This window comes from Stegastes partitus, unplaced genomic scaffold (genome assembly GCF_000690725.1).
Source record: "Stegastes partitus isolate 25-593 unplaced genomic scaffold, Stegastes_partitus-1.0.2 Scaffold30, whole genome shotgun sequence".
NCBI classification, from domain to species: domain Eukaryota; kingdom Metazoa; phylum Chordata; class Actinopteri; family Pomacentridae; genus Stegastes; species Stegastes partitus.
The window spans coordinates 82,177-109,957 of NW_007577761.1; the positions used below are offsets into that span (position 1 = coordinate 82,177).

General features: G+C 40.4%; 1 protein-coding gene across 1 annotated transcript; it reads right to left on the reverse strand.

The window, feature by feature from the left end:
* Positions 1-321: 321 nt before the first annotated feature.
* Positions 322-27,781, reverse strand: reps2 (RALBP1 associated Eps domain containing 2). The gene is made up of 19 exons (XM_008298748.1): positions 27,445-27,781; positions 19,270-19,393; positions 18,614-18,789; positions 16,886-16,994; positions 16,480-16,586; positions 16,261-16,402; positions 16,114-16,177; positions 13,789-13,957; positions 13,639-13,692; positions 13,318-13,396; positions 12,723-12,794; positions 12,245-12,293; positions 12,000-12,139; positions 11,649-11,710; positions 11,395-11,484; positions 6,861-6,947; positions 6,624-6,757; positions 4,499-4,604; positions 322-1,597 (listed from the first exon to the last, which is right to left on the reverse strand). The coding sequence occupies exons 1-19, from the start codon at positions 27,622-27,624 to the stop codon at positions 1,529-1,531; spliced, it is 2,013 nt and encodes a 670-aa protein (XP_008296970.1). The 5' UTR covers positions 27,625-27,781; the 3' UTR covers positions 322-1,528.

Here is a 27,781-nt window from a genome sequence, read left to right on the forward strand (position 1 = left end):
CTGCACGGGGAGAACATGCAAACTCCCTGGATGCAGTTATACTTTCTACAATATATTCAGTGGTTGTATGAGCTCATAAGTAAGAAACATGACCTAGTGCTAGAGAAAAAAGACACACTCCTATCTGAGGCATCATTATGTCTTAAGAGTGGCTTTATGGCAGTTTTTCAAAATAGAAGTCTTCTGTTTCTTACGTTTTTACTGGGGGAGCTAATGATAAATTATGTCTTTGTTTACATTTATGGCGCCTAAAACACACTAAGTTATCTTTACACACTGGTACAAAGGTGAAACAGTAAAAAAAAAGAAAGAACCAAGCAATAAAAATAGACAACTTTATTGATTAGTTTGATTACCGTCTTCAACCCAGAGATCAATTGTGCACAACGTCAGGTTAATTTACAGTCCAATGCTCACATGCAGTTTCAGGCATGCCATCATGTATTCCAACCACGTTGTCGTCGTCACGATCATGACCGATCAATTGTGTGGAAAAAATGGTCTAAAGCAAGCTTAAGCAGCACCGCATCTCTGCATAGATAAAATCCAAACCACATCTGCTTAATCAGACATTTTGAAATCTATCCTGCAAAACATGAGGAATATTGTGCTCATTTATTTTCCTTTTTTAAAAAGTTTACCATAACCTTTTTTTCATTTTTTTTTCAAACTTGAATATCAGTAAAATAATTATGACTTTAGGGATGCTGTTCAGACAAGAAATTCAGATTAAAAAAATCATTTTAAACAGACAGTGCTTAAGTTAAAGATGAAGCAACTTTTCAAGTAAAATGTACATATTTCATACAAATCCAGTGTCAGAAGTCTCAACATTCTTCAGTGTCTTAATGACCACATGTGTCACTGCTACAGTCTTTCATTTTGCGTTCAGGGTTTAAAATGCTTTGCTAAATCAAAGTCAGCTCACATCTAATGTGGCGTTTTCTAACTTTAAGTACAACTTTGCGTATGTGCATTTTCGTTTGTTTTTTGTTTCTCTTCAAGTGCAAAAAATATAAGATTGAAACAGTAATCTGTAGCACCATCACTTGCTTTAGACCATGTATGTGGATACACATGTATATAAAAACTGGGAGGATTTCAGTTTCGACGATTTCCACACAACAAACATTTATCAGTCATGGAGATATGTGTGCAAACTGTTACACGTGTTGTAAACAATAGAGGATTTATGAGAGAAACTAACAGTAGATCAAAAATAAGTTAGAATGTCACAATGAAAAACATGATATTTTACATGTTCATATGACACAGTGATTAAAAAAAAAAAAAAAACAACAACGCAAGGTTCATCCTTAAAAGTAACATGTGATGTGGGACTGGAGCTGTTAATTGAAGATAAGTAACATCCCTGCTTGTTGGGTCAAGCCCTTTTACATTTATTTTGTATTCATGACAAAAGACAGCAACTTTCTGTATCTTGGCTCAAACATTCATGTTAAAGAGAGAAACCGATGCTTGCCGGTGCAGGACTGGTAACTCGACCCTAGCCAGACCTCAGGCTCAGTCACGTCGAGGCCAGAGGCCGCAGGAGCTCCAGCTGGGACTCCAAGGTGACTCTCTCCTGGTGAACCACCTGCAGCCGACCAAAAGAAAACACGACCTCTGATCACTGCAGTCTGAGCAAGAGATGCCCCTCGGGCGGTTATAACATTATTTGCTTTGTTTTGCCATGGCGATGACAGCTGAGAACAAGGTTAAACCTCTGCTAGCGGCCCCAAAAGGCTACAATGTTCATTACATCACCACACGTGCTGCACAAAGATTCAGCTGTTATGTAAATTTTACAGGAGCTATGACTAAAATTGTACAATTTGCCCTATAAGTAGCCTTACGGGAAAAGCTGCAGGGTCCGTTCAGTCAGCAAAAATGTGCAATAGATTACACAAACGTAGAATATGTTCAGCATTAATATTTAGAATCTGGGTCCTGACCTTGTCGCTCCTCACAAGAAAGCACAAAGCTCAGCACAGCGGGGAGCGACGATAATAAGTAGCCCCCTGGGGAACGTCCAGTGCCATGTTAGCACAGCAGCAGACTCAAGCCGACGGCCTGCTTGCTATGGCAACAATAGTCTGTAATAAGATTAATCCCCTGAAATGGCCCCTGGTGTTGAGTGCACCCCAAAATATGAAGGTATGAACAGATCTATTCTCAGAGGTTTTACAGTGGTAGGGCTTAAACATTTAAGGTCACAAGGTTGGCTCAGTCTGCCACCTCACGTGGGATAGATTATGATGTGCATGTGGAACATATACGACATTGATAGATGGATATGCTCCAGCATCACCCCTCGCACTGCACTAGAGAAAAGGTCACTGCTAAACTGAATATATATTTGACAATGTGCTCATTGGATTAGGCAGCACTGTGAATGAAAAGCTGACATTCTGGCCTGAGGTTGGCAGTAGAAGGAGCAAAATTGAAAAGGGTTCTGTAAATTTCATAGCAAGTGGCCTGCAGTGAAACGGAAAATTCTGCCTGGTATGGAATACAACGGTGTAAAAATACTCCATCACAAATAAAAGTCCTCCATGAAAAATCCTACTGGAGTAAAAGCAGGTTAAGTCTGGGCATAAAAATGTCGTAAAAGCTTTGAAGTCAAATGGCTGATTTGGTTCCCCTGACTGACATTTATATATATATTATTATATGACATCATTATATCGTTACTACCGAAGCATCAGCGTGTCAGCAGCATGTTACTGTTGTACTTTGAACTACTTTATGTCCAGTTTCATATACAAAGGAAGCAGACGCATCTAAGAGGGCATCACATGATTAATGGGTACGGCAAAAAGGAAAGCTCTGATACACAAATCTGTTTTCACTTTTTTGACTCTTCCTTTAATCCTTGATTTTCGCTGAGATGTATTTTGTCACTGGAATTTTACTGAAATGAAACCATGTGAGAGTGAAAAATCACTATTTGGCAGAGCTGTAAACAACTCAGACATCTGAAGTTTGACCTTGATTACACACTGCTTTTTGGAAGAAGTCAAAAATGTTGGAACCCTCTAGTTTAATTAAATTTCATTTTAAAAGCTTGGTATGTTTTCCGTTTTGTAAAATCTTTATCTTAAAAGTAAGTAAAGCTGTCAGATACATGTAGTGAAGCAGAAAGTGCAATACTTCCCTTTGAAATATGCTGGAGCGGAAGTGTAAAGTTGCATTATATGGAAATACTCCAGTAAAGTCTCTGCAAAACTGTAGTCAAGTACAGAACTTGAGTGGATGTACTTAGTTACTGTCCCCCACTGGCACAGCATTATGACTATCAGTGCTAAATATAATTAGAAAGGTCAGTAATTGCCAATTTATCTTCTCTGAACATCTCCCCTCTCAGCAGCTTTGAATTGAAACTTCATTGAAAGTAACAGACGTTTTGGAATATTTACAAATACTTTTCAAGTTTGGGATAAGTAAAAACCCAGGCTGTAATAGATACCAAAATGTCTGTTTAGTTTTTTGTTTTTTTTATCGATGGAGATTTCATTAAGATTTTCTTGAACTGTCTCCGTGCAAAGTCAAGACAGAGCTCTTGGTTTTCCATCCAGCCTCTTCTCTACACTCACACACCCTGTTGTATTTGGATGCCTGACCAGCCCAGGCTCTATTTCGAAGAAGACAGTTGTGGATGCCAGTGGCTGTTTGGTATTTCAACAAGGCTTGAGTCTATATAAAGACACATATGCCTTTCTCTGCAGAATTCCACAGATGCTTTGAGGGAGCAGCAGAATTAGAAGGAATAAATATCATCCCACATGACCTTATACAAAGAGAAGAATAGGATTAGAAAACCTTGAAATCTGTGAAATCAAATAGCCTGTTTGGATCATATTTGAGAATGGCAGCAAAATAGGTCATTTGTTGCCAGTTCTCTTCTTTTAAAAAAAAAAAAATTCTTTATTCTCTGTTGTATTGAAGCTATAAAAGCACTGCATGTGAGCGTGAAGGTTTCGCTCCTGGATCATTTACGAGGAGAATGACAGGCATGCAGCATGTGCTCCAAATGTGAGTGCGAGCGCCACAGGCAGATCCCCAATGCAAACAGCCAAGTCTTTGCCATTAGTTCAGCTATGAGTGATGGGTCGGGGAGCAGACAGTTGAGCTTGGGGCTTTTCACCAAGTTGGACCGGCGGGAGCATTTGCTGTCAGTTGCAAATGAGCACAATTCAACTTCTGACACACAATCGAGGGCTTTTGGAAAACAGCGTTAACACGAACACCACCATGCTCTCGTGGCTAGAATGCAGTGTTGTTTGATTGACCTGTCAGATTTTAAACTGCACTTTGTGTGTCTAGTATGCAACCTTTTAGATGAGGTTTCTATGAGCTGCGGGGCTGGTTTTCGCATTTCGGTGTCCCGGAGGGGGTGGAGGGCAGAAGGTTCACACAGATGGATGGACACACACTCCTTTACTAAAGCACTGTGCACAAACTGTGTTGTCCTCTAAGGAATAGAAAATGAACTCACCTTAAGCTGCTGCTGGAGCTCGCTATTGAGGCGCGTAAGCACTGCGTTGGTTTCCTTGTTCTTACGGATCGCCATCTGGATTTCCCTCTTCTGTTTGGACAGAAGCCTGAAAGAATGTTAATTTAGCTTTTAAATTCATTGTTTAGGAAGACAAACACTAAAAAGTACAAGACACGTGTGAAATCTCAGTTTCCTTCCTTCTTATCGTCTGTTAATTAAAATGAACAAACTCTCAGACGGGACTGCGTCACTCGGAGACAGCACACATTAAAAGGTCAATACAAAGATCCTTGCAGCTTTACATCAATCAACGAGTGATTGCTTGGAGCCTACGCTTATTGATAGCCGCCTTCCACTGCACTGACAGTTTCAGTGATCTGTCTGGTCAACGAGGAGACAGAAGCACACATGCTGGAGTCATTATGGTGAGTTAGGGTGCGCCTTAATGTTTGGTGAATTCCTCTCGCTGGGTGTGTTTCGTGTGTTTTACGATCACTGTGGAGTGTGTAAGAAGTTCATTGAGCTAATTGATATTTTTGGCCACTTGGGGGCGGCGCAACGAGCTGTAAAGACCGACATCTCATTAGGTTTATATGGCTGACATGCTAGCAGACAGTGGTTTATTTGTGCATCACAAGCATCTGGGTGGATTCATGGTTTTGTTGACCAGAATGTACATGAAACATGCACTCTACTGTTGTCCCTGCTTGGCTTGCCTGTCCCTGCTCCTGAGTCAGTTTTTTGACGACATCAGCAACCAATCTTTTCACAGGTCCACGAGGCTGCTGCTAACTTAGTTTATCTGTCACTGGTGGTGAGTTTTTGGACCCTTTTCCTTGAAAGAAATGCACAAAAAAATTGCAAATGAGTAAGTCAGAGATTGAAACAAAAACTTAAAGGTGTGTTTGTGTGCTGCTGCCAAACAATCAAATTTCATTTTACATCTATGTCAACACAGACTCGCTATTTGGTTTTTTTGGATATAAAATGCCACAACTTAATCATTTTATCCCATTGGACATTTGTGTAAAACTTTGAATTTTGGAGTTTCTACCAAAACACATTTTGTGAGATCTCACTGACCTTTGACCCCCAATATCTAATCAGTCCAAGTTAACGTTTGTGTCAATTTGAAGACATTTTCTCTGGGCATTCGAAAAGATTTCAAAACTGGGACAGATGGATGTCCCCAAAACATATTCCTCTTTTGTAATCTCTCAGTTTCTATATCCTTGATTAATTTCCTTTCCTCCTCTCCTCATATCTTAATCCTTCCTGTCTGAGATGCAAATGCAGAAGCTGAGGAAGATTCATGAGGAGAGAGTCGAGGCAACAAACATTTACTAAATGAGACCTTCTTGCTTTAAACAGAAGCTGCTTTAAAGCTGCTGTTACAGCCTGCTGCTGTGTTTTATGATATTTGTCAGACAAGTATAACAGTGTTAATGACTGCTTACAGTATAGATTTACTTTTAAACAAATTCATATGTGACAAGAATGTCATACTTTTTTTTCTTTAATTTAACACATGCTGTGAGGTATAAAACACACACAAAAGAGCACGATACAAATGAAGTGGCATGTATTATGATGGTGTGATATTATGCTGTACGATATACAGTCATCCTGCTGCCACAATGGTTTGTATATTCCAGCTGTGCCTCTTATAGTCTTAAAAGTGTGCCTCCTCGCTCACAGCTCCTCTGGTGAGCTTTCTCTCTCCGAGATGCATTTCAGCTATTCAGACATCCTTCAAAATGGCGCGCTAAGTTACATTTCTGGGTCACAGGCAGGAGGACGGAGGAGACGAAGTGGCACAAAATAGAGAAATGAGAAGAGCCTTATGCCTCCAGCCAAGGCTGTGCCGGTGCGAAGACATGAAAGGCTTCACGGAGCGATCAATCTCTGTGGGTTTATCACTGCGAGCGACTGCTTCCAAATTACATGTAGTCTTTTGATTCATTGCTGACACAAATATGAATTATACCAGCTCTGACACAAGTCACCTTTCCTGGCCACCTTTCAGTCGCTGCTATTTGCTGTAGTTACCGCAGCACAATGAAATCCATCATCAAATTCAACACGATTAAACCAAAAAATGTCAAGAGTTAAATGTTTGACTGACTTCTGGGTAGTTTTGGCAGCGGGAGGGAATGACGTGGCAGGTGGAGGTGCAGTCTCCAGGTTTTGGCTCTCTGGGTGATATTTCCTGCGAACTGGCTTCTGTGGCGCCTGACTGTGAGAAGAGCCGATGATGTCCTGAGAAGTAAACACGAGACAAAGTTTGACAGCTCATCGCCACAGACACAGAGAAACTTGAGCAGCAGAGCTCTTGCATGTCTTGTCTGTCAGCAGTTCTGACCTGTTTTGACTGATTCGTCAAGTCTTCAGTACTTGGTCCAAATCTGGAGCGTGGACTCTGCTCTTCAGGTTTCATGCTGCTCTCCTCCTGCAACACAAACAAAAGGAGAAAGCAAAATTTAAATGCCCCTAAAAGTTAGCTCAAAACGTAGCTTAAAAGATTCCCTCCTACGAAGAGAAGAGTGTTGATGTCATGATGAGAATAAATGACATGAGGGAACTGCTATAAAGAGGGAGGATGAAATGCATCTGCCGAACCGTAGATAAATCAGCTGCTTCTCTGCAGGGACCACAATGTAGTGCTCTCCAGACACTACTTTTTGCCTGCTCAGAGGCAGCTACGATGGATTTCCTTCATTTTATTGCATCTCCTTGCTGAATTTCAGTCGTTATTCTCCTCCAGACATAAACTTTAATGCTTCAACACCTGTGCTCATTCAGCAGAGAGGTTAACAGTGCAAAAGTGTGAGGATGGGCCCTTCACAGTGAAAAGTCTGAATTTTGGCTCACAGCAAGAATGCAAGCTTAGTTGATGTAAAGGTTGAGGGCACCTTCTGTAGGTTCTCACAACGTTTTCCCATCTGTTAATGTTGTATTTAGTAAATTTGATCCATTAATTTCTAAGGGCTGCTCTCTCCATTGTGGTGGCAGCAGAGATGCTTTGGTTTTCCTGATGGTTTAAACAGGCCCTCGCTTTAATTTGTACCCATGAAGACTAAAAATGCATTTTGCTGAGAAACGTTACCAAATGGCACTGAAATTCACTGGATGTTCGACACAACCGCAGCATGGAAACTTTTAAAAGGCACTGTAGTAGCTATTACAGTGGCAATGAACCACAAGAGCCCATTAGCTGTCTGTGTGGTCACGTCAGCTGCAGGTCATGGCTGTTTCACTCCAGCAGGGTGAAGGCTGCTATTATGCAAGAAGTGCCATCACTGTCACCAAGGCTTGGTGAGGAATGGCTTTCTACAACTAGCCTAGTGTGACTGGAATAATAAGAACAATAACCAGCGAAAAGAGGCCAGGTCAAATTGAAGTAGCTACAGACACTACAATTCTGTGTGGTGATTTGTGTTTGCAATGAGAGAAGCTTGAAAATACACCAGAGGAAGGGAAAACAGACAACTTTGGCTCTGTCTGGCTTTTTGTCTGAATGTATTAGCTTCTGCGATGGATGGATGCTGACTCTCTCCTCTCTCAGGAGGAGACAGCGGGCCTTGGAAAGCATGGATGATAGTTGCACTGACAGATACACGATTTCAATTCTGCTGTGCTTTGGGGAAAAAAAACAACAAAGATTTAGAATACACAAAGAAGACATGGCAGCAGTGTCTCAGCTGCACTTCACATTAACCCTGCTGCGGTCACGATGAAGGTTTGTGGTTTGGAAATGTGAAGCAAAGTGACATAAAGGAAGGTAAGTGATGTAAAATAAGAGCAAAGTGGGTCTAATGTCCCTTTTTTGGTCACTATATCACCTCTTAAAAACTCATCAAAATTCCATATTTAGATGCTTTACTGTGTGAAAATAATCTCCTACTACTTTAAAATGGCTTAGATGTAACTCCACACTGTTGTGAATCTATGAAGTCTCCACCACCCCTCTGCTGCTCGCTGCAGCTCGAGCACACCAGCTCAACCACGACTCTGTTCAAACACTGTGAAACAACTCTATGCTACTCAATGACAAGTTGTAAAATTGGAGTAATTCAACAATACAATTTCAAACCAGAAACTGATTCTGAAGAAGAATAAAGACACAAAAAACTCCACCCTGTGAGCTGACAGGATCGGTTCTTTAGGTTTGTCACATATGAGACCCCCGAAGTCTGAATCTGTATTTATGAGCCAGTCATCAGTACACTGCAGCTTTAAGGGGGAAATACTCAGCCATGGGACTGACTGCTTATTTCTTCTAGCAAAAAACGACATACGGATATGATAACAAGGTTAAAAAAAAAAAAAAAAAAAATATGATAACAAGGTTAAAAAAAAAAAAAAAAAACTGGAGAAGGGAAAATGACTGTATGCAAAAATGGTTTCAGTGAATTTAAATGATGTAGAGAAAAAAAATGAAGTTAAGTGAAGGGAAGAGAGGTGAGGTTAAGAGAGAGAGAAAATTAAGAGAGGTTAAGCAAAGTTAAGTTAAGCAAAGCTAGGTGAAGTTAATGTGAAAGTGAAATGAAGGGAGGTAGATGAAATAAAGTGAACTGGAGTGAATTTGAGTGACGTTAGATAAAGTAAAGTAACAAAGTGGAGCTGATATAAGTGAAGTCATAAGCTCCTACTACACTTTGCTCTTTTCTTAAATAATAATACTTAAATAAAAACTTAATGAAATGAACCAACAAAGAACAGTGTATATTTACAGCTGCTGGCTCTAACTACTCCCAGGAGCCCTCTGCAAAACTTAGTATCAAATATTCACCTTTACCTCCGGACCAACATATTTTATGTAAAGGAAGTTATTTTTAACGACACCTATAGTTCACTCATGTAGAACGTCCCTCTGAGGGGTTTGGGCTGGTATGAGTTTCTGTTTGTCTTACTAAGTGAAAAATATACATGCAGGGTACAGATACCTTTGGGATCATCACGTGTGGCTGGTTTTAATTAAGTAAAACATCGTGTAAGGAGAACGAGACATGGTGATACTGCAGAGCCAGCAGCGATGGGAAGGAGGAAGTAATGGATACAAGAGCAGAGTGAGAGCAGTGGAAGGTCGCCTTAACCACAAGCGATAACAAAGACAGCACAGGAGGTACGAAACGGATGACACCGGAGGAGGGAGGTTGGATTGAGTCGGTCTGAATTAGGAGCTGCTGTGCTCTTTAACCTCAAAACTACATCTGGTTTGTCAAATAAATGCCAGAAGGTTGGAGTCACAAAGCTTCACTCTGTCTCCTAAGACGACAAACAAACACTGTGCAAAGCTGTGTCAATACAAACCCTTTGAAAATGGGAAATGGGGATTTTTTTCACCTGCATTTCTGGGAAATTTTGTCCAATTAATGTCTGTCCCAGGGTCATGTAGTATGCCTACTGGGCACAAAACTGATTGAAGCGAATAGATTCAGTCATTCATCCCCCTTGGAAGTTTTTCAGTTGTGTTGCTTTTCAAGGACTGAATTGGGTCAATTTAATTTGGCTTTTTTGATAGGATTTCACAAAAAAGACTCTTTCATGTCAAAGTGAAAAGAGATTTCTACAAAGTAATGTCAATTAATTAAAAATATATTATTTACAAATACCACATATACAGCATTGAGTCCATGTGGTTGGGTCTCAATCAGCCTTGTACATCTAGAAATGTACTTTTACTGCATTTTTCTATGTAAAACTGCTCAAGCTCTGTCAGGTTTTCAAAGGAAATGGCATTTTACTTTGGCACAAAAGAGTCTTTTTTTCCGGTTAATTCTAGCCAAAAAGTCAAGCTGTTTCCACTTTAAAATGAATGAGGATATTTTTTGTAAATTCTTGACAAAAAATGATAAATTGACCATGATTCAACGTTGAACAGCAATAAACCAATTAACCTTACGTTAAGTTGTGTAAATGCATTTTGTTCTCATTGTCAAAGAAGAATCAGAACAAAAAAAAAAAACATGATTTCAATAGTGACCAAAATGTTGATAAACAGGGATTATGATTTTTGTCATAATTGAGCAGCCCTCATAGCTGATATGATAATAAATGAAAATATGTAAGTGCCGTTTAAGAAGCAGCACATGTTGTGTAGGTTGAAGCACTATGATGTCAGTTCTGAAGGGCATTAACCAGGCGAGGAGACTTCCTAATATGGTGCTTGCCCATGCTTCCTAGATTAGACTCCCCACTGGGAAAAGAGGAAATGTTAAAGGTTCTCATACAGAGCAGAAATCACAGAAAGAGAAGTACTTCTCCTGAGTGGATGAAGCTATGAAAAGGCAAAAAATGCTAAACATATGGTTTCACAGAAGAACTTGAATAATTTATGTGCTACATTTAATTGAACATAATTTGCTGGAAGATACCTCCTTCAGGCTCGATGATATAGAAGTATATTCTGTGTGAGATTACTGTCTAACAACCTTTACAATGTTTAGAATATTCATCAGTGTGCGGTTAAACATGCACTGGTTACTGTGTGGTGTAACAGGATACTGGTGTACATTGCTGTGGATACCAAAGTTGCAACTGGATGTGCGACATGTTGCTCAAGCCATAAATAAATCCTAGATGTCTTCATTTGCTCGCGGTCCACAAAACCCCAGACTTTGATGTACACCGATGTCATAACCTTTGAGTTTCTTTGTGCCTTGAAATAGAGGCTTGTATATTTGTCAAACACGACCTCTGTGACACATTTACAGTGCAACATCTGAGATGGAAAAGACTGCAGTGGAAAACGCTGACATTTCGAGAATGCAATTTTGAGTATGCCTGCTTTATTATTTCCTTTTTCGCTGAGACAATTTGTGCTGCTCCTTGCTACATTTGCAAGTTCCGACTGAGACAAATCAAGGAGGGAATTCGTAACGTTTTAGGCTCACCTCTTCTCTGAAGTGACTGAAGTCGGCAAAGTTCGGCTGCTGTACTTTATTCGGGGGAGGCACCTCTGAAACGTTGATAAAATGAGAAACCTGACAAGAGAGGTGCAAGGTACTCATTAACCAAAGCTGTGTTTCATCGTTAATTTATGAGACGTTTAAACTGTCAGAGGTCAGAGGAACAACAAAAGCTTTGTTCGCTGGCTATAATTAGCACTGACTGCTGCGGCTAAAATCTGTAATCGAACAAGACTTACCTGTGAGGTTGATGGTCTGGGAGGGAGGGCTGGAGGAGGCAGCAGCCAGCCACTTTTTACCCCTAAAATGCACAAAGAGAAAGTTTACACAAGTTACACAAAGGATGTTGCACTTCAGGTTTCACTCCAAACACAAACATACCACCCACAATGTCAGCCTCTCACCTTCCTTACTGAGCAATAAAAACCACCCATCTCCATTTCTGCTTTTGTCTTCCCGTAAAAGGAGAAGTGTCATCATCAAAACACAGTAACTTGTTTGCTTCCAGCTGCTTATGCTCTCAACATCTGTGTTAAAAAAAGACTCATATTTTTGGAAAATCTATGTGAAACCGTGGTTGCTGATTGTACCTGGACCTGCACCCTGCTGGAAGAGCTTGTTGAGGTCCAGCGAGGAGGCCCTGGAGTGGGTTTTCTGTGGTCGCGGAGGAGGGGTGGGAGGCTCTTCTGCCTTCTTCATGGCATCTTCGATAGAAGTGCTGGAGTAGGACCTGGCGGTAGGTCACATAGGTGGCAACAATAATGATTAATGAGCATCACGGGTTTAGGGGACATTATTTAATTCATTTGTGTGTTGGAAGCAGAGTAATCTTCACCTTGGTCTAGTTTTTGTCCTCATTTGTGGGTCCAGATCTTGAGGTGGTTCTGTGAGAGAGGATACAGTAAACAAAGGTGTGTCAGAGTTTCGCTCTTGTTTGAGCGGTTGTAAATGAGAAGCAGCACTTCCTGTTATCCACAAACTGTAATTTCACTTGTGTAAAGCAGCTCAATCTACACAACACATAATCATCGGTGCCATTGTTGCAGATACTTTAATTACCAAAATATGACTGCCATGTGCTTTCAAAGTGCATCTGTTCCTGAAAAGACATGCTACAGTCTCAGCTAAAGCACATTTCAAATAACCAGGCAGTTTCACAACAGAAGAAAGGTTCCTAATGTGGTTTAAGTACCTAGAGTGTCAAGGTATTTGTGGTACCTCAATACTATCTGAAACGCATGACTTATACAGATGTACTACAAAGCAGAGAAATAATCCTCATTTTCCCACGTTAAAAGGAGTTTTAGTATCACCTGGTCTCGCAGGAAAAGCACCAAGTTGTAGCCTCTGTTTCTCTTGAGTCCCTGCCCTCTGCACACTTGAATCTGCAGAAACAGAAAGAAGGAAATCAGCCACAGAAATGACTACATGAAGAGTGCATGACTTCAGCTTGCACAATTTTTAATAAAGTAATGGTGGTACATCGTGTGAATGTGTTTTACTGTAGTGACGTATAAACTGGGAGAGCAGAGAGTAATTTTATTATTTTAAAATAACAATGTGTCTTACCATTTCCTCACTGTTTCTTATATTTTTTTCAGGGTTGTGTGGGATAGCAGGTATAGAATTAGTTTTTGTCCATTTCTTTCATATGTGCACAGACTGCAAAAGCAGTATGAAGACTTTGTATATTGATTTTGATTATTTGTATGTGCTGCTTTATTGATACCTTCTGTTTGTAGATAAAAAACAGAAGGACAGTGAAAAAGAGTACTGAAAGATCTTTTAGTGCCTAGTGCACTCAAGAAAAGGTGCACTAGTTTTGCATTTTGCTTTTAAATATAAAAAAGCTTTGTACTATTTGCTCAAATATAATTTTTAAAAAGTATTTCTACAGTAGTGTTTTACCTTGTTTACTGGATTCCTCTTTCACATCTTGTGTGATTGTGGTCAAGCCTGGCTGGAGTCTCTCTATAATGCCTCGATCCTAAACAAACATACACAACACACCATCACTGCCTGTAAAGACTGAAATAATGTAACGCATGTAGAGCGTTTCAGGAAGTGTTCGCTTTTGCTCCAAGCTCAACATGTAGATGTGAGTCCAATGCTCTCGGACTAAGCTAGTCCGTCTCATGTTCAGTTTATTAGTGCCCCCTACAGGGACCACAGAGGGACTCCACATTAGCGTTTTTAAAAACTGGCAGAGTATCTGAAGATTTGTCTCACCATCTGACTGGGCCTTGGTTCTGTATCCTCAAATACAATTAAAGGCTCTGCACTCTGCCAAAGGAAGCACACAGTACAAACAGCTCACTTATGAATCAAGATTCATAAAATAAACGACAAAAATGAATCTTTCTGCTTGTGTCTCGTTACCTCAGGAGTGTCGGGTATGTCCTCTTCAGACTGCATGAACCCCGGCCGCAGGGTTGGAGGAAGGCTCTCTGGAAGAGGGTAACCATTCTTGCGCGCCACAATCAAGTGAAAGGCTGTGCAGAACTCAGAGAAAGTGAGAGCTCCATCTCTATCCACATCACTCAACTCCCTTGAAAAATTAGTTAGAAAGATGAAGAATATCTGCAACATCTGCGAGTGGAGCTTTAAAGTTATGACAACTACATGAAACTTCAGTGAAAAAACAAACCGGACTTCCCTTTAACATTTTACCTCTCATCCAAGAGGCTTGTTCAGTTCGAACTGAGTTAAAACTTAGAACTGAACAAGCATCTTGGATGAGAGATGAACTGTCTTGAAGAGAAGTCCAGCTTCTTTTTAGCTGAAGCTTCTAGAATAACATGACGGTTTCATTAAGACTGCCAATAATGATGTTATTAAAAAAATCATAAGTCATTTGATATAAATTCCAAGAAAAATAGGAATTTGCTTGAAAGAAAAGAGCAATTTAAAGATTAAAAGGATTTATATAACATACGATTCAAATGCAAATTTTTCACATAGTATCTCCATTTTCAGTTGACCTGCCTGGGACTCACAAATACATTTAGCAATTTTCCAGAGTTCCTTTAGCAACAATCTACTCACACTTTGATAATTTGCCAAATATAATTTTGTTTTTCTTCTGTGAAACTTTTTAATAACTTCAAATATATCAATTCTGAAGTCCATTAAAATAAAGTGTGACCAAAATTTTAATTAATCTCTTAAACATGACACTGTATTAGCAATGAGCAAGTATGAACTGACATGTTTTAGGTTTATAGATTTGCTTAAATTCAATATTTATTGTCAATGAAAGCTAAACCACGGCATATAATCACATCAACAGAGAGGACATGAGTAAATGTGCTGTTTTTAACATTAAAAGAAAGGTTTGATATTTGTGCCAAGCTAAGGTAACTGCCAGGAGTTACCTTTTATGCTAGGCTAAGCTATGCTAAACTGAACTAAGCTAAGCCGAATTCCTAAAATGTCAAACTATGCTGACTGTGAACAACAGCCTAAAAGTGGAATTTTATTCCTCCCATTTTTTTTTTTTTTAAATTACTAAATCACAGCCTATATAAACTATTAGCTGTGTAGGTGAACATAGTTTTGTCAACACAAATAGTTTGACATTCATTTGAAGGTAAACAAACAAACAACTGAAGTTTGCATACAGAAAGAAAACAGGGAGAAACAGCTTGTTAGTTACACTGTTCCTCCGTGGTTTAATTTGTAGGTAAAGTACAGTGTTTAAATTAAACACTGTAGCAGTGAGTGGATTTTGTTTCCTTTGGAGTGAACCAGGTCAGCTTTCGACATGTTTCTGGTCTTTGTGCTAGTCTAAGCTAACCAGCTGTAGTGTTGTATTTAGCATAAAGACATAAAAGTGACGTTCATTTTGTCATCCAACTCTATAAGAAAGCAAAGCCTTTTTCCAAAATATGACAGTATTCCTTTAATATTGTGAAGAACAGTTTGCATATTTAAAAGAGTCCAGTGATGTCATTTCCAATTAAAATTTACTGAGTCACCTTTTTTCTTACAATAAGGGCCTTTTCATGCATATATGGATATTATTAAAAACACAGCTATTTCTATGCACTTTGGTATTTTGGCTACATGCGATTTAGGTCTCTCAATATGGACATGTTGGAAAAGTCCTTCCATTGTAAAGAGACATACAGAGTTTCTCTTTGCTGTACTGACATGTAGACTGGGAAAAAATGAGTTTTTGGCTTGTGATGAGTGTCTGGTGTTATCTCCTTTATTCACATTAAGTGATTATGTGCAGTAGTGGACATAGCAAGAATGATGTGAAGTCTACCGTGACATTTTACATGTTACTCTTCCACTATACTGAGGAAACAAACGTGTTAGAATCAGTCCTCATATGCACTACGACTTACTGGCAGCCTCCTGGGGCTGGTAATAGCTTTTTTCAGGCTTTAGGGTAACGGTTACATCACCAGCTGCTGTTTTTGCATAATCTTGACAGCACTTTTTGTGATTCCATGTGGCTAGACACTTTTTTGTGAACAAAGTAGGAAAACCCTTTTTTAAAAAAATACCTGTGTACGTTCACATGAGGCCTAAAGCTATTCAAAATATTACTGTGGTGCAACCTTGTTTAGGAATGAGAAGTACAGTAGAGGTTTTCACTTTAAAACTGAGGCCTCTGTCTGCCTCAGCAGGCATGCTGAGCACCCAACTGACACCAGAACAGAACAAGGACACACAACACAATGAGTCAGCACTTACCAAATGTGAGAGAGCTCCGGTATTGGGAGCTTGGATTTTGTGAAGAAGTTCTTTGCTACCGCTCCTGGAAAAATGTAACAGGGGGACAACAGTTTGATAGCATGATTTTCAGTCTAAAAACAGGTGCAGGTGGTGGGGTGTGCATACCCAGGATCAGAGCCCCCAGGTCAGGCTGCAGGGTTTTGAATTGATTAGTGTAATAATCCAGCTGTTCCTCTGTGATCCTCCAGGGGTCGTCGTCAGTGTAGTCCACCAGACCCTGCTGATCGAGCCTCTCTACTGAAGAAGCCTGAGCAGACAGAAACTCAGAGTAAGATGTAGCATAATATAAATGACAAATATAAATTTAAGAAAATCTGGCCGTACCCGAGCCATGGCCTGCTGCTCCACAGTGGGTTTGGTCCCGTAGTTGCTGGGCGAGGAGTGCTGCTCCAGCTGAACGATCGGCCGCGAGGAATGTTTGCTTTCATAGGCTGCAGGGTAGAGGAGAAAAACACAGCTTTGCTGGATGAGAAACCTGAGACTGACATGCAGTGATTTCCTGCTGATTACGTCCCTGAAAAATGTGATCCGACAGAATGACAGACTCACAGATCAAAAGGAGCAGGAGACAGAAAAGTAGGAATCAGAGTTTGGAGGAATGAACAGGTGTCACAGATTCAGCAAAATGTTTACTACTACACTCACTGCCACATCTTTTTAATTTAACTGCATCTATGATTCCTAATGAAAGCGAGTCATAGTAATGGTTTAAGAGTGAAAACTGTCTTACCGATCTGAGAGTCAACCCCATTTCTCTGCTTGGAGTATGGGTAGCTGCGGTAGGTCAGTGGAGAGCGAGGTGGAGAACTACACGGTGATCGTGGTGGAGACCAAGGCTCCTTTCAACAAAGGGACAGTATTGAAATATTTTTTATTTCACATACATAAAACAGTATATATGTTATATGTGTTTACTCCAAGTTACTCCTAGAACAAGGTGCTGGAAGACCTCCAACTAACTTGACAGTGAGACTGCAGTGAGATCTGATGAGGGTCATCTGTCACTAGCCAAGTTCAGACGCTCAGATCTCCATTGTAGACATGGGCACTCTGATTGGTTTGCAGCTATGTAGCTCCACATGCAGCAAGCTGAGATCATAGACTGTATAAAAGATGGACGTAGCTGCCGTGACGTCACCCGTTGGTTTCTGCACTGAGAAAATGAAGCCAGGGTTTTGCTACTTCCTGGTTGACATCTTGGATTTTTGGAGCCAGTGACACAAAAATCGTCGGAGGGGGGCGGAGCCATAGGAGCAGCGATTGGTCAGACGGATTGAGAGGCAGGCCCTCTCTGCCCGCCCACATTTACTGCCTTCTGCTTGCTTCGTCTGCATCGTTGCTGCCGACTGTCAATCAAAGCAGCCACGCCCCTTGCCCTGCAAAATTTTGACGATTTTTAAAAAAAAATTCTGTATTGATTTATTTTCAGATTGGCCACCTGATCTCTGAATTTGACTATGAAAACTAATAAGAAAAAAATCCTGAGCTGTAGGAATGCGGTATTTCGTGATCTGTGATCACTTCTTTTCCAATTCAAGTCTATGGGAGCCAGGGCTTTTTGGAGCCAGCAGCTAGCGGCCATAGTGATATTGCAGGTTTTTGACACTTCCGGGTTGGCTTCATTTTTTAGGGCCGGTTGCTACATCCATCTTTTATACAGTTTATGGCTGAGATGTTCTATGTGTTGTTTATTATAGCCAACATACAGTTTTCAGGATTTATGCAACCACATGCATCAATGGTGCCCATGACTCCGTTGCTGGCTTACCAACTTTAGATACTAAACACTGCTTACCAAGAACAGCCCACAAGACCTGCCGTTTGGGACATGCTCTGATGTAGTCGTCTAGCCACATCACAATTTGGTCCTTGTCAGAATCGCTCAGATCCTTACATCTGGCCATCTGTCCTGCTTCTAACATATCAACTTCAAGAGCTGAGTGCTCACTTGCATTTCAATATAATCCACCCCTTGAGATTATGAATGATTGTCACTTCATCCATCATTTAAACAGTGTTTCATTGTTGTGGCTGATGTCTGTGGTTTTACACTGGTTCTAATACGACTAATTCATGATATTAATGTCAAATTTTGTCCCTCCTGCCAAGCTGTGGTCAGAAAAGTCATTAGTCATGCAACTGTGATGATCATGTTCCTCCTTTGCTTCTTGAGTTAATACAGGACAACTTGGCATGGCACACACATCTGGTTTAGGTTTGATTTGACACCCTGATGGAGGCTTGTCATTCTTTTCTAATCTCTGATCAATGTGGTATTTCTGCTCTGGCAGAAATAATCTGCTGTGACTATTGCTGACTAGAATGTGGCCACACCACACAACTGCCCTATCATATCTGTAAAAGTGATCAATACATGAAGCTCAAAACTATTTAAATCTCAGATGGCAGTTCACGCGTGATGTTTTTCATGGGACTAAAATGTTTGTCCCCGGATCACCTTTTTGTCTGCATTGGCCTCCAGGTGTCTGAAGGTGCTCCTCTCCGCTGGAGTCCAGGAGACAGAACCGGGAGCTGATCCACACTGAGCCCCCTGAGCATCGATGCTGGGAGGGACGGCTGGATATCGCACCTCTGGTTCATTTATAAGCCCAACAAATCTGGGCAGAGGTAGATCTGCAAAGACAATATGAGGATACTTTTTAATTCTTGTTTACCACAATAGATTGTTTATTTCCCTTGAAACTATTATATATTTTTTAAAAGTCTGGTTTTAAAGTTTTGTCTGATCAGCAGCTTCCTGCCTAATGACCTTTGATACGGCTAGAATTAGAATGAGGGAATTAGTCGGGATGAGCGTCTTTACATGTCTTATTCAACTGAGGTGAGCTGCTCCTTCACACTCCAGTAAACATGACCCTCTGAACATACTTCTTTTCATAATCCATCCAGCTATGTGGTACCATGAAGAAAACAGATTTTCTCGTTGGTCGGGGTGCGACTGATTGTGCGTTCATGTAATAAGGGCAAACCCACTTAGCCCTTTCCACGCGACTCCCCTTTCATCCAGATTAGACCAAATCCTGCCATGTTAAGATAATCTCCTGATCCCCTTTTGCTCTCATAAGACGCCTCCTCCCTGAGCAGCAGACTTACTGGCTGTTACACTCTCCAGGCGGATGGGCAGACCAGACTGGGCGGCTGCGAGCAGCTTCAGGGCCACGTAGAACTGAGGAGTACCGAAGTAACCCAGACGTTTTGCTCCACACACCTCAGTCACCTGAAGAAGACAGAATATCAGAATAACTATTAAAGAGGGAACAAGTGTGGGCTATACATTCAAACCAGTTGAATCTCTAATTATAAGAGTATAGACTATCATTTTACTAATAAACCCAAATATGCCTGAAACAATGTTTGCAACATTCTGACTTTATTACTTATTTCTAATAATCCGCTTCTCTGATACATCTCATCTTTCATACTGCCTGCAGTGTTCTCCTTTTCTTCAGAAACACTGTCCATCCAGGCCTCAAGCATGTGATTATTTCACACCCTGATCAAGATAATGTGTGGTACAAAATTATGTGCTCAACTAACAGTATAAAGATGGAAGAAACAGTATGTAAGGGATAAGCAGCACAGTGGGATCTGTTTATCCTGTACCCTTTTGATTGGAGGTACAATGACCGCTTTAGGGGGAGCAAAGAAGATTAGGATTATGTGGGACAATCAAGAACAGAAATCCCAGAAATGTAACTGAAATAACTTGCCTTTTGGCAGAAAAGAACAGGTTCTTTAACACTAAAACTGTTTAGAAGTGAATTTAGATGGGAACATGACCTCTTCTGTGGATCTCAAATGTAATAGTGAGACAGACAGTAATCCCTTTGTGTCATGATGTTTGATATCCTATGCCCACACACAGCCTTCAGACCATTTTTCCTAAATTCCCAGAAGAAACTAACCAGTACTTCTTTGCTACAAACCTGATGGGTAATTTGCCCATCAACCCATTTGTCTAAGATTAGGCATACAAAGATAATATCAACTCAAACATTAGCACTATTGAAACCATATTTTTCCGTAAATCGTACTTTAAACAATACGTATATTTGCTCTCTTGTTGAGACTTAAATGAGAAAACTGAAAGCTCTGAAGCTCCCACCAGGTTAGCCACAGCTTAGCTTAGCTTAGCTAGCATCAAGACTGGAAATAGAGAAACAGCTAGCATGGCTTTGTTTTCTCTGTAAAATCAGAGCTTTTTGCTTTTAGACCTTAGTTCTTCAAGGTAAACATTAACTGTTAGCTTAGCATAAAGACAGAGAGAAACAGTTAGCCTTACTCTACCCCTTACATGTATAAATGTATGGATTTTTAGGAAAAAATAGAGACTGAAAAACTCCTTTAAAATCGGTTTGTGTTGCATTTACATTTTAGTCTTCAAACAGTTAGTGAACTAGCAATTAATTAACCAATAGTATAGACATAGTTTCACATTTGTGTGAACTATGCGAACCACTAGCAGTTAGCTAACTTAAAACCACTTAGTTAGCTCTTTCAAAACCACAGTCTGCTGCTTTCACATGACCAAGTGATAATAACTAATTAATTAACTAGCCAATCAAGAAATCTTTATTACAGAGATAGTTCCATTTTCATACTAGCAATGCTAACCACCGACAGCTGATTAGCTTACCTCAATGCAAAAACAGAGGAATCAGATAGCATGACTTTATATTGACCTTGAAACCACAGCATGCTGCTTTCACACTGTCATTTTTCAACCAAATGTTTATTAATTAACCAAAATTAGAGCAATAGTTCTGTATTTGTGCTAACGAACGGGTGCGCGCTTCCATGTTGGTCAGCTCAGAGTCTGTTGATATTTTCATATAAAATAACCAGATTAAAATGATTTAATGTACTGCCAGTTGTAGCTTTTAATGTATATTTATGATTGAATTGGGTGAATCAGTTTAGGCAGAGTGCACTCAGCGCTCTGTGGTCCATTTACACAATGCAGACATAATGTGGGTACAATTTCACTTGACCAAGACTTTCTTTGGTTGACCACAGTCCTGTTGCTTTTACTGTAGTTTTTCAGCCGAGTGTATATAAAATAATCAATATTAAAGATATTAAAGAATAGTTTTGTATCTTTTCTACCAGTGGCAGTGCAGGTAGCATGGCTTTATTCCCAGGTACCTACCACCTATCAGCATTGTATAAAGAAGCTAACAAGGGCCACATTTTACTGTATCTCTTTCGTTTGATCTCTACAAAACCCAGCGTGGAGACAAACATCACATTGTGGGATCACAGACTAAGTTAAGTAGCTTGTGGCGGTAGCTTTAAACTGTACGGTATTTACACTAAAGGAGGTATTGGTAAGATATTTGTTCTTTACATTATATCCGAGTTCATTTTCCAAATTCTATATATGACACTTCCTGCATCTTAACAAGACAACACTGACTTCCATCATCATTACAAAAAGGCTTATATGGAACAAGACATTCTGCTAAATAAAGTCTTTTCAGCACAAGTCACAAAGGAGTGACTGACAGATTCCAGACTTCATTTTCTTGTGGAAACAAAGGATTACCACTAGTTATCTAACACTAGAAAGTTTTTCATAAACACAGAAAATCCAAAAATCTCCTTTTAAGCGAACCACTAGAGCGTAATATTATGCAAACCCACATAAAGACTCTTTTTTTTTAGTAAACACTGGCTGGTATGTGTTTATGAAATATGAAATGACAGGAGTGCTGCTAATACTTATTGTCTAATGAGGTTGAGGGGCCGGTTGAGTGCATGTGGCTCATATTGCCTTATGAGACATTACTTCTGCTTGACCTGCATTGTATTCATTCAACAGCTTTCACAGGGACAGGACATCCAAAACAACCGCAGTCTCATGAGAGGCTGAGCAGACAGTGGAGGTCAGGTCTGCAGTGTTGCTGAGTGCGCCCGAGGTCACTGGAGAAAGATTGATGTTGGGGATTTTTTCAGGGCCAACGGTGAAGGCCCGGAGGAGCCAGACTGACAGGTCAGATCTACGGCCTGAGGGGAAAAGTTATTTAAGGAAGATGGAAAACTGCCAAACACATTTCAGCGCACATAATGTCACCAGTGAATCATGTGCCTTGTTGAGAATGAGAAAATCTGATTTAGAGATGTTACTGTAGTAGGCAGACTGTCTCACACGCTTCCCATTTTTGAATTTTGCAGCAGAATTTTCTGTTTAACACATCACATTATACTACCACGGAAAATAGTCACTGCTGTAATGTGAATTTAAGAATTTCGTTAATTCAACCAAGACTGAAATTCCTATTGCGTGTTTGAGCAAATGTTGGACCCCATCAGTGGTGTGTAATTGTGTACCCCACTCCTATTCAGAGAGATGTATGTTCTATATATGTGAAATATATAGTTATGGTTGCTTTTAACATTGTGCTTTTAAATTAAAAACCACACGATAATTGCATAAAACATTTCATTGTCAAAGATTAAACCAGTGGTTCCCAGTTGTCAGCAGTTCCACCCAATTCTTACTGAGGTAACTGCTTCAGGTCCAAAAAAGTAAAAAAATGTCCATTATTTTTCCTCAAAAGCAAAAATTAGACAGGAAGCATCCATGCTCTGATTTACCCTTTGACCCTTTGGAGGGATCTGAGTCCTATAGTTTAAGAAATACTGCACTAAACATTGGTCTGACTGTTTAGATATCGGATGCAGGGATAAGTCCACCACTGGCTGCTCATTTCCATCGACTTTCTTCACGTGCTACTTTCCATTTTCTTCGCTATGGGAAACAACAACAAGCTCTTAGCAGCAATCTACCACAATGAAAATGAAAGTTTGGCAGAGGATTTGAATCGTGCAGTAAGGCAGTGCTGCTATTTTTTTTTTTAATCTAGTTGGTGGATTATCCATTTTAATCACAGTGCTCGTCTCCCTGCATGCAAATGTTCCACCAAAACAATTCCACTCGTCGCTATTTTTAGGGACCCCCACGATGACTGTGATTGGTTTAAAGAAATATAAACAAGTCAGTGTGTTTTTTATTCTCCTCATATAGCAAAATGATAGTGAGGTGCAGTCAGACCATTATGTGCAGAATTGGCTGGCAAAGTGAGACGACTAAACTACAAACTACAAACACACTGATCAGCTGCAATATTAAATATATACAGTGGGTGATACTGATCATCTCATTACTATACAGTGCTCTGTTGGGAAACCTTTGGTTCTTTGACATGTACCGCCTACCTAAACATTGCTGCAGACCATGCCCTCCACCCGCCTCCACCAGCAGGACAATGACCGTCGCAACACTACAAAAACTGCTCAGGAACATGACCAAGAGCTTAAGGTGTTGACCAGACCTCCAAACTCCCCAGGTCCTAATCTGATTGAGCACTGAACACCCCTAAGGCCAAACCCCACAGGAAATGCGCAGGCTAGCTGAGTAAACACATATTTTTACGTTTGATACTATTAGTACATTTCATTGATAACAACTAGAAGTATGAATGCAAGACTTGGAGTATTTTCACCTTCTTCCAGCACTGCAAGCAACACTTTTACCACCAAACCGAGATGTCACAACAACGCCGCCACGCAGTCCGACACCTCATGCAACCAGACAGGTTTGGCAGCCACATCCATCAACACATCAGTGAACATGCCTCGGAGCACAAACACATACTGAACACTTCAACTACAACCTGACGACAAAATTCACATATTTGTACTGTAATTCCAGGTAATTACTACAAGTTCCGGGTTGTGACTTGATCTGTATCACAGGAAAAACTCCAAACGAAAGCCTGTGTATTCAGAATGGCTGCTGTGGCTGTGATCATGCTCCCATTGTAAAACAATATGGCGGATCATTTGCATAGTTAGCAGTGAAAATGATCTCAGTCAGTAGCAGCGTGACCCAACGTCTGTGCATGTCATTGTAATGAGCTCACCAACTGATTTCACTGCAGCAGGAGGAAGTGTCATGTTTTTCCACTTATCTGCTGTAAACACAGGTTAAACAACAGGATCCTTCCTCTGTAAATCTGCTCACTGTGAAAACATGAGTCAGTAAAACACACCTCCACATACAACACATGTTGGAAAACGTCCTTGTTTTGAGAAACATCACAGGGTATTAACAGCAAAACTTAAAAAAGTCCAAATCACAACATAACATCTAACCCATCATAAAACTGAGAGGAAATATACGATTCTGTGATTCTGTGTGACATGGTGACCTAGAAGTCAGGACAGACTCCAGGAGTGATCCTGCAGGCATCCTGCAGCAGCTCCAAACACAGCTCACAAGACTGTGTGTCAATCACCTCCGAGTGGTGGCGGCGATCCAGGCCGGACAGGAAGGAAGCGCAGCTCAATGCCAAACTTCCTGACACCCACACAGACACACAATAGGCTGCCATTGCTGGGAGCCGACCTCTTGGGACAGAGGGTGGCCTGAACGGAGGCAGCGACCTGCTGTGTTCATCTGAGCTGGAAAAATGTGTTTATATATTCTTGTGATGGGTCAGCAAAATGACTTGGTAGTTCCATGTTGGAGCCAAAACAGTTCAATGCTGCCACTGCTAATAAGTTTTCTGTCAAGCATGTTTGGTATCAAAGCTTAAATCATAGTTTATAACTTGCAAAGAGAAAAAGAAATGGTACCATGTTGTTTAGTTTTGCCTGGTTTCAATTCGACTCTCTTTCTTTCTGAAAAGATTTTGAAAGACTTAGTGATTAAAGTAGAGGATTAAAACCTAAAGAATCACATCAGTGCTCGCTCCTTAACTACAAACTATGTACACTATGTATTTATTTTTGGTATTTTTTAAAAATTCTGTAGTTTTACTTGTAGATATTTTAATGTATTTTTCTTGCTGCTCCAGGCATCTATTGACTTCTATTCGTTTATGTACCATACAAACATCAGCAGACTCAGGTTGTAGATTCCATCACAGTAAACATGTTATCTGTCAGAGCTGAACAATTGATCAATTTTAAACTGAAACTGCAATTTCAAACAATGTAATTATCAAATTTCAAAGGTTACAATTTAGGATGTATCATGCACCATGTCTGAGCCACGGTTTATACTGTTGGGTCAATGGTTCTACAAATTCATGCCGCTCTCCTACTGTGACGATCACACTTCTGGTGATACATCAAGCAGGACTGCTCCATCATAAATCGTTCAGCCTTAGTCTGTATGAGTAGAAAAGTTTGCACAGCATTAGCTCACACTAACAACGCAACTGTAACTTGCTTGTTTGCATGCCTAAAGTGACTCTTTAATTATACTTGAACAGTGGCACCATCATAAATTATAGCACAAACTTCACGCAAGTGGAAAAAGTCATGAAGTCAAAAAAGTCTGCAGCATCTTGCTCAATTCTAGTTCTAGAAATGCTAGTCACCAGAAACTAACCAGGTCAGGCCGCAGCAGCATCAGCGCTAATGCAAACCTGCACACAACAGAAATACTTAAAAACTGATCTGTAATTTCTGTTCTAAGGACCAACAGAACATATGAACAGTTAAAAACCAGTTAATCAAGAAAGTGACAAAAGTGTAATTGCTACTGAAAATAATCACTGTCATGCTAAATGCAGTGAATGGGTTAAAACTGCAAAACTGCTGGTGTGGTCCTTTAAAAAGGGAAGTATTAGTTAATCTAACTCTTATTCGTATGTGGTATCAACACCAGCAACGGTTCTAATGCAAACCTCCACAAATCAGAAATTCAACGGTAAACAGGTTCAATACAAATCACAACAAAAAGCGTAACCTTAAGCCTCATTACAATATCTAAAATCTCTCTTATGAAGTCCAACAGACTATAAAAACAGCCCATCAGTTATTCAAGGGAGTGACTGAAAGCTTAACCACTATTTAAAACAATCACTGTCGTGTTAAGTGTAATAAATGGGCGTAAATTGCAGAAACCACTAATGTGTTCCTTTAAAAACAGATTTTAATAACTTAACTCTTATCGTCAGGTGGTACCAACAGCAGCTCTCATGCAAACCTAATCTGAAATTCCTTGGATCACAATAGGAAACAGTCTCATTGCAAATCAGAACTAAAACTCTACAAAAACAGATAACTCCATTTTTGTAGATTTTCAGAAAACTTATTTTTTTTGTTGTTTGCTTGAGATAATATCGTTCAAACTGAAGTTGAGTGGATTAGACGCAGCAGAAATCACATGACAACAATAGAGACAACTTAAGTTTGATCGATATTGTCTCAGGTAGACGATGGGAAAGGGGTATCTGAAGGTTTGTGAAGATGGAGTTATCTGTTTTTGTAAATGAACTCTTCAATTTCTCTTATAAAGGCCGTCAAACCAACAGTCAATCAAGAAAGAGTCCTGTTAGGTGTAAGTGTAGTAAATGGACTAAAACTGAGAAAAACACTGATGTGGTCCTTTAAAAGAGAAGCTTTTGTAAACCTGACTCTTACTGTCATGTGATAACAACACCAACAACACTTCAAATGAAAAAATCTGTCATCTTTAACCAGAAGGTTAAAGGAAGAATCTCTGCCGTGTAAGTGTAGTAAATGGGTTTAAATCTGAAAACCACTGGTGTGGTCCTTTAAAAACACATTTTAGAGACCTAACTCTTATCGTCTTATCGGTACCAGCAGCAGCTCTAATGCAAACCTAATCTGGAATTCCTTGGATCACAATAGCAAATCAGAACTAAAAGCCTATGACTATGAAGCTAACTTTAAAATCTGCAGTTTGTCTTATGAAGGCCATCAGATGAACAGTCAATCAAGAAAGAGTCCTGTTAGGTGGAAGTGTAGTAAATAGACTGAAATTGCAAAACCACTGGTGTGCGCCTTTAAAAGAGAACCTTCTACAACCCTTACTCTTACAGTCAAGTGACACCAACATCTTCACAGAAATTCCTTGGACCACAATAGTAAACCGACTGACTGCAAACCAGAACTAAAAGCTTGAAGCTGAGTATAATGTCTGTAGTAAGGAGCAGCAGACTAGACTGATGTGCTGAGGAGACATATGCAGAGCTGTGAGGAGGCTTCCTGTGTGACAGAAGGCTCAAAGACGAGGAGGTGTGTGACTCCTCTGTGCCTCTCACAGCATCAGGAAGCAGCTCTACCATCAAAATGCGCCTCATTATCACACAAAGCAGACCTCAGACTGATCCGTGAGTCTCTGCTCGGTGTCTCCTGCAGATCTGTGAGCTTTGGGCAGCGGCAGCAGCAGCAGCAGCCGCAGCTTCACCCTGGGTAACATGTGATGACCAGGCAGGCGCAGACACTCACTTTATGCAGGGACTCCGCAGGCAGCTGAGACGCCTTGAACAGCTCCGCCACTTTGCCGGACGACAGTTTTCCTGAAGTGTCCGCCTGGCACAGACCGTGGAGACCTGAGTAATACCTCTGCTCGTGTTCGTTCAGGGGGATGAAACTCCCCGCGGACGCCGCACCGGATTCCTGATCCATTCCCGGGGCTGACGCATGGAGGATCCGCCGGAGAACAAGCAAACAGATCAATACATTGCTTGGCCCGGACGCCGGCTCCTGTTTCCAGCCGGAGAAGGAGGAGGAGGAGGAGAGGAAGAGGAAGGTGGGAGGGTTTGGCAGGTGGTGGTTCGGCTTC

What these genes read in the sequence shown, in the direction of transcription:
- reps2 (XM_008298748.1), bottom strand. Translation starts at nt 27,624, where the DNA reads ATGGATCAGGAATCCGGTGCGGCGTCCGCGGGGAGTTTCATCCCCCTG. An exon ending in CCTGGAGAGTGTAACAGCCA is followed by an intron (nt 18,790 to 19,269) that starts GTAAGTCTGCTG and finishes TTGTCTTTGCAG; the next exon opens with ATCTACCTCTGCCCAGATTT. An exon ending in CCAGACCATCAACCTCACAG is followed by an intron (nt 11,485 to 11,648) that starts GTAAGTCTTGTT and finishes CTCTCTTGTCAG; the next exon opens with GTTTCTCATTTTATCAACGT.